General features: G+C 39.1%; 1 protein-coding gene across 2 annotated transcripts in view; it reads right to left on the bottom strand.

Moving 5' to 3' along the window:
- Positions 1-710: 710 nt before the first annotated feature.
- LOC137079381 (uncharacterized) overlaps positions 711-11,624 on the bottom strand; it is a 63,538-nt gene continuing 52,624 nt past the window's right edge. For both annotated transcript variants that reach the window (XM_067447345.1, XM_067447344.1), the window contains 2 exons: positions 10,823-10,972; positions 711-1,209 (listed from right to left, as the gene is read on the bottom strand). In XM_067447345.1, coding sequence (XP_067303446.1) covers positions 1,205-1,209; positions 10,823-10,972 — 155 coding nt within the window. In that variant the 3' untranslated portion in view covers positions 711-1,204. The remainder of the gene's footprint in view (positions 1,210-10,822; positions 10,973-11,624) is intronic.

Raw genomic sequence — 11,624 nt, 5'->3', positions numbered from 1 at the left:
ATGGGATGATATGTTTGTTGTCTGCGCGGACTCGCGCATATGTCTAGTCTAAATTTAGACCAGAGCCTTTGGGGTGTGTGCGCTGCTGCGGTGTGTAAAACTAACGTGAAAACATTTTATTCGCCTTAAATGAAAGCATATTTACACTGAATCGTTTCCTATCACATATATAGTGTGCTATGTGCCTTTCACCATGTAGAAATTAGTAAGTGTGTTAACTGACCGATTTCAGCAGTGTAGGGGGCGGGCTTTAGATTCTAGAGCACATTCTGATTGGACAGAAGATTTGACGAGAGAGTGAAGTCTGCGATGATGTCACCAAAATCTGAAGTTTTAGCAGAAGTGGGAGACTGTAAATTTTGAATGCTTATGTCTCCTAAATGCAAAATCTCCTAAATTTTGTCATAGTTTTGGAACATACCAGCTTATTCATAACTTTAAGGCTAACACAGTCATACTAAAAGCTACAAAACTTAAATTTTGATTTCAGTGGACCTAAGAGATTTTGAGGAAGAATGTAATTTTTCTGAACTCACTGGTTATCAGTGGTACTTTTATTCTGTCCAAGTAGTACTATCATCAGCTTACCAGTTTTTTTGCTTAACCCTCCACTTGTTCCACAGGTCTCTAGTGTTCCACTTCAGCACTATCACTTGAGAATAGAAGTAAGATCTCTAGAGTAGAGCAGTAATCAGACAGACTCCAAATAATGCCTTTCTTTATGCTTTAATCACAGAGACTCTCACCGGAATACAAGAGTTTATATAGGATAGGTACATGGCAAAGGTAACATGACTCAGCACATCATTTTTCTTTAGTATGATTTGTTCTACATGTGTGCAATTCAGCAACAACCTGGCAAAGCACTTTTTTTTTTTGACTACGTCAGCTTGTAGGTCATGGCTAGATGGCTAACTAAACAATTACCCCATGTCCATATGCTTCTGTTATTTCAACACACTCATTTTGGCCTACAGTGTTACAAAAGCATACATAAATGAAGCACTGAACTGACCTAAGTAAAAGAACTCCTTGATTTAAGTAAAAGAACTCCCTGATTTAAGTAAAAGAACTCCCTTTTCCCTGAAACATATATAATGAATCTTATTACTCATGGTCAAATCAGCACTTTTCACTTCATGACCTCAGGTGGTTGGGCAGCAATTATTTCCGGCGGGGCACTGACCATCCTGGAATGCAGGAATTAAACTGTAAATAAAAATAAAATAAAAAAATTAAATAAATTATTGATAATCATGATAATTTGGGTCACTATAATCACATATTACCATGGTTTTGTTCAAATGAGATGAAAGCGTTTCAAGTTTTATATTTGTAAATCAATACAACAAAGAAAACAAGCAGCTCTATGAACTTTTTTTAAAAGCCAGATTAAATTCTGTGGGATTTCCTTCCTTATAATGGCCGTCCGTCATCAATAGCAACGCATTATAACACGGCGCACATCCACTCATCACAACGGATGAGTTCTCTCGTTTCAACTTGTGTCTTGCGACTGTTTTTGATTGTATTGAAAATTAAATCATTGGACTTTACTTATAATACTACTATAACTTCTTGTGATCATCTTGTCTGGATGATTGTTTTTCACACTGTACAAAATGGATTTAAAAACAAATAAGATTTAAACGTGAATCTCAATTCAATATGTCCCCGTAGTTTTTCATGTGGCAAAGAAAATCTGTGTAATAAGTGTTCAATGAATATATATTATTATCCCTTAAATATCACCCTAGTCTTGTCTGAACTTGTTTATTTGTCTTTGGCTCAAAGACACTATACCAGTGGTTTTCAAACCTGTCCTGAAGGTACCCTAGCCCTACACATTTTGTATGTCTCCCTAATCAGACACACTAGGCCATGTCCACACTAATACGTTTTCGTTTGATAACGCATATTTCTCTCTCCGTTTTGGCCTTCCAGCCACTCTTTTTGAAAACGGTCATGCTTCGGTTTGCATGTAGGGACCCTCATTATGCTACCGTGTTAGTGTGAGGCTATTTTTAGCCTTGTTAGTGGTATTAACTAGGGCTTTAATTTCACTACCATGTGCCCCATAGACAAGCGTTATAAGCTAATCTGTTTTTAGAGATAAAACTCTTTACATTCGATTCTCATGAAAACGCATCCCAGAGAACGATCTACTCTGTAACCATCTTTTAATTACACCTAGGTTCATTCCTCACCGGAGTTGTCCTTTAAATTTAAGGAAGTTTCTATGAAGCCAGGTTTTAATGTCAGTAATACAGGTATTCAATGAGTCCACGGGGAGAGTGGAGATGGAGCGGGCTGAAATGTAAATTGGCAAATCATCAGCATAATGATAGCTGAGACCATGACTACGGATAATGTGACCTAATGGTAGCAGATAAATATTAAACAGAAATGGTCAAAGAACAGAGCCTTGAGGAACACCCTGAGAGAGAGAACAGCAGATTTGAAGTTCTGAATATTAATGAAAAATTGTCTATCGGTAAGATACGATATGAACCATGATAATGCACTACCCGTGATGTCGATTGCAGATAGATGAGAGGTGAGTATATAAGTATATGAGCTTGTAGTTGAGAGGTAACTACTTTTTCAAGCAGCTTCGCAGCGAATGGAAGATTAAAAATAGGTCTGAAATTATTCATGACTGAATAGTCTAGCCCAGGTTTTTTTTTAAATTGGAGTGACCAGAGCTGTTTTTAGTGATAGTAGGACAGAACCTACTGTGCTTGCTTGTTAACTGAACTCAGCACCTGCTGGACAAACACTCGAGAGTGGGTGATGCGCTGAGTGGATTCCAAGTTCAACACCTGTGATTGGCCAACTGCATTGTAGAAATCTACAAACATGTCTTTGATTGGCTACATTACTCACCGAGGTGAAAACACGTTGGAAATTAAGTTTTGATGAGTGCAAATACAGATACACACTGGATCATTTGCTAGCTCCTTTTCGCTAACAATATGCTATTATTACATATCCTAGACAAGCAGTTATGGGCAGCGTTTCCCTCCTAAAGCAGAAGCAGGTTGGTGGTTTGAGTAAGAAAATTACAAGATATTATCAAATCCGTCTCAAGCTCTGAACGGCGATGTCCATTGGGTCCGTGGATAAGCCTCCCTCTACCCCCCCTCTAACACCAGGCCTGGTTTTGTGTGTTTTCGCTGCACTCACGCTGTAAACCATTGCTGCCTCTCAGTCTTTAGGCCACTCAGTGGGGCGTAATCACAGTCGCTCCAGCTGACAATGACGTCAGGTGCATTCCCTCTATTCAGACCCTTTGCGGTGACACTAATATTTATCTCAGGTGTTGTACATTTCTTCTGATCATCCTTGAGATGTTTTTACAAATTAATGAGTCCAGCTGTGTTTGATTATACTAATTGGACTTGATTATGAAAGCCACACACCTGTCTATACAAGCTCACAGTGCCTGTCAGAGCAAATGAGAATCATGAGGTCAAAGGAACTGCCTGAAGCGCTCCGAGACAGAACTGTGGCAAGGCACAGATTTGGCTAAGGTTAAAAATAATAATAATAATTCTGCTGCACTTAAGGTTCCTAAGAGCACAGTGGCCTCCATAATCCTTAAATGGAAGACGTTTGGGATGACCAGAAACCTTCCTAGAGTTGGCTGTCTGGGAAAACTGAGCTATCAGGTGAGAAGTGCCTTGATGAGAGATGTAAAGAAGAACCCAAAGATCACTGTGGCTGAGCTCCAGAGATGCAGTCAGGAGATAAGAGAAAGTTGTAGAAAGTCAACCATTACTGCAGCCCTCCACCAGGGGCTTTATGGCAGAGTGGTCCGACGGAAGCCTCTCCTCAGTGAAAGCCTGCATGGAGTTTGCAAAAAAATAAAAAAAATAAAATAAGGAAACACCTGAAAGACCAAGAGTGAGAAATACGATTTTCTGTTCTGATGGGACCAAAATAGAACTTTTTGGCCTATGCTGTGCTGTGTTTGGCCTAATATGTGTGGAGAAAACCAGGCACTGCTCATCACCAGTCCAATAAAGTCCCAACAGTGAAGCATGGTGGTAGCAGCATCATGCTGTGGGGGTGTTTCAGCTGAAGGGACAGAAAAACTGGTTGCAATCGAGGGAAAGCTGAATGCGGCCAAGTACAGGGATATCCTAGACGAAAACCTTCTCCAGTGCTCAAGACCTCAGCCTGGACCGAAGGTTCACCCTCCAACAAGACAATGACCCTAAGCACACAGCTAAAATAACGAAGGAGTGGCTTCACAACAACTCCGTGACTGTTCTCGAATGGCCCAGCCAGAGCCCTGATTGATTGTTCTTGCTCCGGCTTCAACTTCTGGATACTCGGCAGCGGTGCCACAACCAAATGAATGGTTTCGTTCACATCTTTCTCCGTCACCATTACCGAACTACAACTCAAAATAGCGCACGACATCAACGTCATCGTTCTCAGCCACTCCCTCTGTTCGCTGATTGGAAAACCTAAGAATACACCGCAGTCTCAGACGAAGTACTGAAGGAAAATGAAAATCGAGTGGAAGTAGGAGGGCAGAGCCAGGCTAGTGCTGTGAGTACATTAATGAAACTAAAACAACTTAAATGACTTTAAAAAATGCAATATAACAGTGAAAAATTTAAGGGGGTCTGAATACTTTCCATACCCACTGTGTGTGTGTGTGTAATATAAATATCATAATTTATTATTCATGCAGTGAAGATTGTAAAGTGTCTGACAACTTTATTACATTATTTAATTTATATTTCTTTATTCCGTTTCGACAAGGCCACAGGTACAGATTAAATTTATTATACTAGGCTTATTAGGGATGGGACGATACACTTAAACTCAAGATACGATGCACCTCGATATGCCAGGGTTACGATACAATATCAAAAAAGAAGAAAATATTACTGTATAACAACAACTTGTTTTTTCATTACTTATTCAGTTTTTAGATACTCTTTCATGCTTTGTTTGGTTTCATTGTAAATTTCCAGGATTACCTTCTCTGAAAAATGTCCTCAACATGGCATCTTAAACTTGGGCTCCAGCACATTTAAATTATTTTTCTGTTCTCTACCATGTTAAATGGAGCCATATAGTCCGCTATGAATTCGCCAATGAGCCTGGTTATACGTTTTGCACGCGGACTTGACGGAGGTAGAGTTGGTGTCAGCACTTTCATGGTCAGCTATCCCTTCGGTAGGCTCGTTTTCTCCGGGGCCGTCTTCACATTTTTATGGTGACGTTGAAGGTGGTGGTTCATGTTTGATGTGTTGGATGTGATGTACGGAATGACAGCATGGCATAGCTTACACACAGTCTTAGTCTTGTCAGTTGCTCTATTGCCGTCTTTGTCTTTTTTAATGAGAGAGCTAAAATACTGCCAGACATGACTTGTATCCAGGCGGAGCGTCCTCAATTTCGACCTCATTTGACTCCATGGTCAGCCGTTTGGGGGCAAGGCAGTTGGTGCTAATGCTAATATTTGTTAGCTCGCTGCAGTGTTGTTGTTGCACCATGCGCTGTCTTGACGTGACGACGTACCGCACTGTTCCCCGGATATAATTATTTTTCTTCATTTAGTTTTTTTTACCCTGCTTGATCAGCAGATGGTGCTGCCAGCCCACCAGCATAGACTGTATGTCTGCCCCATATACATATGCACACATATTACACAAAATTATTTATATACTACACAAATCATGCAGCAGAGCTATCTTTATTTTTAGAGCTATCTATCTTTATTTCGCAATCCATTTTTTTCCACCTCGATGAGTTGTCACGTTTTGTATTGCGATATTTTGTCAAACGATCTTTCGTCCCATCCCTAAGGCTTATGTAAGGATTGTTTTAAGTTCACTATAATCAATCATTTTAAAGCCGTACAAGTGTTCAAACTGATATACTGTACGTACCCGAATATAAGACGACCCCCCCATTTTCCAGACTTAATTTTTGTGGAAAAAAAACAAAAACAAAAACTGGTTTTCAACAGAAAAAAATTATTTGAAAATTCTGCTGATAATTCATTGGAATTTTGTTTAACACCATTCATTACAGGGCTCGACATTAAGCATGTTAATGTGCTTGTCCTTCGGATAAGTAAATCAGTCATTCACTTGTCCGAGTAAAAAAATGTGCTTGTCCGGAAAAAGGTTTATTTTATTTTATTTTATTCGTGTTGTAAATAGGGCTGTGCAATAGATCAAAATTATTGAAATCTCGCAAATGTACATATCGCAATGGCATGCAATATCGGAATGATTTTAATAGGCTACTTCAAAATTGTTAAAAGTGTACGTTTTAGGTTGACAGAGAATCGACAGGGCACACGACTGTTACTTATGTGACTTGCTCGATGGTAAAAAGAGTTATTAAATGCAATAATTTGCACAAACAATAAATAAGTCTCACACTCAGACACAAAGTTAACTAAAACACTGCTGATCACTTTCAGAAATTGTAGCGATGCTTTCTTTTCCCAGAAAGAATGTGAAACAAATGGTTTCATTCTCAGTTATTTTTATTTTTATTTTTTTTAATATAAATTTAAAAATATTTTACACCCTAATTGCAATATCATATCGCATTATTTAACAAGATATTGCATATCACATTTTTCTTCGATATCGCACAGCCCTAGTTGTAAATATAATTTATTCTGAATCAATATTCTCACCAGTGTTTAATCAGCTTTGGCATATTGAAATCTGCATATTTGTGATATGTTTACCTTTTTTAAAGGGCATTTTTACCCCTAATCGTATTATATTCTTAAATTTGATCTATACATTCAGTTAAAATATGACACTATAGGGCTGTTTCCAATCAAATTAAAGTTACACTGAAAAATTACAACAGCATTAAATAATGTTATGAGATTTGTATTTTTGGATAAATAAGACATTTTAGAAAGTATGTTTAAAGGGAGGGTGAAATGCTGTTTCATGCTTACTGAGCTTTTTACACTGTTAAAGACTTGGATTCCCATCCTAAACATAGACAAAGTTTCAAAAACTAATGTTGGACGTTTGATGGAGTATTTCTGTCAAAAATACTCCTTCCGGTTTCTCACAAGTTTCAGCGAGTTTTTTTCGAGTATGGGTCTACTTGACGTTAATAGATCGGAAGGTCCTTGTATGGGCCGTACGGGCTCTTCTCCCGGTAGGGTGCGCACGCGTGACTAGAGCACGCCGTAAACAGTCTCTCAGCTGCAGATCCAGTCATCCGTGAACACTTATGTGGCGCCGCGCTCCACTTTATTCCTATGGGCGACGTCGAGCGACTTCAACGCTTCAGCACAGCATTCCGGGAAGGAAGCGTTGCATTTGAACCGATTTGAACGCAGAAATGACGGGAAGCTTCACAACATACGTTTCAGTCGCGTCTCAAAATGGATTTACACGCCACTGCTGTCAGGACTTTACCAAATCATACCAAAGAAGTGTGTTTTTGACGGAGCAGTCCCAGCGATAAAGGTTCGGTCCTGCTTTGGAAGCAGCCGGTGAGTTAAACTGCTTCAAATGTCTCTGCTTTTGGCTACAGACGCACGAGTAAACATCAGTAAACGGCACGATCGCGTGCTTCATCATTCAAATGCGCTAACGGTTACTCCATTGTTGTTCTGTATAACGTTACACTAGTCTGACGTGCAAAACCGTTTTGCTTGCTACTTCTAGTCGCATACAATAGTCCATAAAGCGAATCATGTCCTCATACACTGCGAGTAAAGACACAGAAATGTGGAGAGGCCACTAAATACAGTAACTTACATACCACAGAGACGGACGTCCTGATGTTGCCGTTTCTCCTGTTCAATTTATTTCTCCCTCAGATTTGATTCTGGATCATTATCTGAGATAGCTTGAGGACGTCACCGCTTTGCATGCTTGTCATTCTTTAGCTCCGGCCACACGATACGCTTCCAGGCGCTTGGTTTTTTCCGGAAAGACTCGGTACAGCCCATATTTCTTTTATAAACATGATAAAACTAAAGACTTTTCGGAGATATGAAGGATGCAATACTACTCTATAGGTACTCAAGATTGACATGAGATTGACTGAAACTGAGTGTTTCACCCCCCCTTTAAACATCAAACTATATCACCAGTAGGTGGCAGCAGGTGAGTCTTAATTCGAGAGTCATTCATTCAAACGATTCATTCAAACAGCTGATTCACTCAAGATTGAGGCAGTTGTTTACAAACAGGTTATTGAATCGGATTCAACCGATTCACTGCTGTGAGACGTGTTATGGTTCTGCTGTTTGGAACTTTGTTGCTTAGAATCTTTGTTTGGAACCATTTTCACTGCTGAAATAAAACAAACTCAATACTGCATCTAAAATGTAAGATGACTTAATGTTCATTTGTTTATGGAACGGTCATATGAAATCAGTGTCATTTTCAATCATGATGGTTTTCAGGAAAACTCTTTTGGTTGAGTGATGTTGTTTAATTGTATCATATGTTATAAATATAAAAACAACATTTTGAATGTTTAGCACAGTTTCTCAGTGTCTCGTGTTGTGATTTCTCCTTGAGAGGCTGCAGCAGCGCCACCTTGTTATCTTCAGTTTAAAGGGGGGGGTGAAATGCCGTTTCATGCATACTGATCTTTTTACACTGTTAAAGACTTGGAATCCCATACTAAACATGGACAAAGTCTCAAAAGTTAAGGTGGACGTTTGATGGGAGTATTTCTTTGTCAAAAATACTACTTCCGGTTAGTCATAAGTTTCGGCAAGTTTTTTTCGATCATGGGTCCACTTGACGTTAAAAGGTCGGAATTTCCTTGTATGGGCCGTACGGACAATTCTACCGGAAGAGCGTGAGAGAGAGAGAGAGCGAAAGCAACAGGCTACGCCCATCAAAGCGGGGCTCGTAGGCTGCGCTGCACAGGTGATGTGACTTCAAGAAATAAACAATGTCAACCAAAAAAGTTCGTTTTTGGTTGCCAGACCAAGACAGTCCTGTACAGATTGCCAAAAAAAAACCTGCGTTAAGGCAACAGTGGATGGAATTTGCTTTTCCGGATCAGCAACTGAGTTGCGCAAAGGTTTATGTCTGTTCACTGCATTTCGGTGCCGACTGTTTCATAAACAAGGCCCAGCTCGACGCCGGATTTTCCGATCGCCTAATGCTGAAGGATGGAGCAGTCCCAACGATAAAGGTCCCAACGTTAGAACCGCAGGCGGTGAGTAAGACTGATTCAAATGTCTGTGTTTTTGCCTATGCCCATCAAGTAGCCCAAACATGATCACGTATAGTTAATTGATCAATGGAGCATGCGATGTGTAGTGCGTGTACATTTGTTTAGCTGGCCACTATATGTGTAACTTTATGTTTGTGTATTGTAAAAGCACTCCAAACAACAATACACAAAGAGTGGGGAAATATGTTGAACTAAATAAGCGCGCTTCTTCATTCAAATGCGCTACTATTCCATGTCTTTCTATGTAAACACTAACCTGCCGTGCAAAACCAGTCCGCTTACTACAATTGACTACACAAACCATGCGTAAACACACACGTGCACAACTGCACTCCACATGTACACCTTCAAAGACAAAAATACGACGATATAATTCAAGTATAAATATGTAAATAACAAGCCGCTAAGCATATTATATAGTTAGTGTATAACTTGTACCACATAGAGACGTCCTGCTCTAGTCGTTTTTGCTGCTGCTCCTGTTCAACTGCAGCCTCTGGGGCTGATTCCGGATCATAGATGTATGGCTGTATCTGATTAAAAGCCATATTTTTATTTTGAATAAAGACATCCCGCTGTTAGGGATGACACAGCTTTACGACGCACTCAACACAATAACAGCGGCGCGCACACGTCATTATTTAGCTCCGCTCACACGATACACCCCCACCCGCTCGGCTTTTTTCGGAAAGACTCGGAACAGCGCATCTTTCTTATATAATTATAAAAAAAAATTAAGACTTTTCGGAGATATGCAGGATGCAATGCTACTCTATAGGTACTCAAGATTGACATGACACTGACTGAAACTGAGTGTTTCACCCCACCTTTAATAGATATGTGATTTTGTCTATATAGCAAATATAAGACGACCCCCCATTTTTCAGCCTATTTTTAGGACACAAAACCTCATTTAAGTAGAAGGTACTGTATATACCCGAATAGATGAGGTTTCATTTCTATCATTAATGTAAAAAAAAAAAAAAAAGATACCAGGAGCTGCATTATTATCAGTGATAATTTATAAATACATTCATAAAATGATGCCATTACAACAAATATTTAACATGTACTGTCTTTAAGTTGTTTCTACAATATTTTGGAAAGTAACTGAAATTACTACAATATTAAAAACTCAGATGTTTTTAATCGTGACTAATTACAGACAAAATGTGTGATTAATAAAAATAAAAAAATTGATTGACAACACTAAATATAATATGATTATGTAAGGAACAATTGGCGATGAGCTGTTGAATTGTTTGAAAAATAATGCACACTCGAGGTGGTAACACGGCCACAACGTGAAGCAGCGAGAAAGACAGTATGTGCGTTTCGTACACAAACATAACTTTGTCCTTGCATGAATAATTAGTCATTATCCTATTGTTTACTATATTTATTTGCTCGGTCAGTGTCACAGCTGCGTCTATGCCAGAATGATGCTGCCTGGACAGGATTTACTCGAGTTTTCAAAATTGTGATAATCAAATATGGTTAATGATAATTCAATTTTAAACAATATTACTAACCGCTAATACACTTGATCACGGTTTATCATGAAACCGGTAATCGTTTTGAAATAAAATAAAAATAATATTATATAATATACCTGTAACTGGAGCCATACACTGAAGTCCACATCCATTGCTGCAGCATTTCTCTTTCTTGGAACAGTCACTGTCATTGGTACACGACACAAAACGTATCACGGCACACTTTTCTGGTGTATAACGTCTGCTTGGACACACTCCTGGATTTACTGTTATAAAGACACAAGACAGAAAACATATCACTGAATCCTGAATACATGTTTCAGTGTAAAAAAAATACGATTTTTGGAAGTTGTACATAATATATTATTACACGGCTCTGTGGAATACTTGATTCTGATTGGTCAATCGCACGTTCCAGCGGTATGTTATGCTGTTTCAGGCAACCTGTAACCCGTGTTTTTCCGACCTTAAACCTGTGAAAGTGCACTGGAACGGCAGTCAAACCTGTGACTTCCCACCCGTGAACTCGTACTAGATCGATGTACTCCCAGTTACGAGTTCTGACGTCACATAGCCCGCGAAACAAAGGCTGCTCCTACAGATGCGGTGTTTATGAAAGTCATACATTAAAAACCAAATTGTTTATTAAAGTAAGGTATTGCTCTAATATTATTTATCCGTTATGTTATGCATTATCAGCAGCTTTTCTAGCGTTAGCTAGTTTTCAGTCCATGGAGTGCAACAATAAATTAATACCAAATACATTTACAAATATACAAGTAACGTGAAATAAGCTATAACAGCTTTTGCCTTTTGTCATTTTTTTCTCCTCAGTTTTCCTCAAATAAACAAGGGGTAAACCCCTTTGGAGATAGAAATGATTGTAAAGGAGCATAAGCCCAGTACGGTCCGCCATGA

The sequence above is a fragment of the Pseudorasbora parva genome, chromosome 6 (genome assembly GCF_024679245.1).
Source record: "Pseudorasbora parva isolate DD20220531a chromosome 6, ASM2467924v1, whole genome shotgun sequence".
Lineage (NCBI taxonomy): Eukaryota > Metazoa > Chordata > Actinopteri > Cypriniformes > Gobionidae > Pseudorasbora > Pseudorasbora parva.
This window is presented reverse-complemented; position numbering and strand designations above follow the sequence as displayed.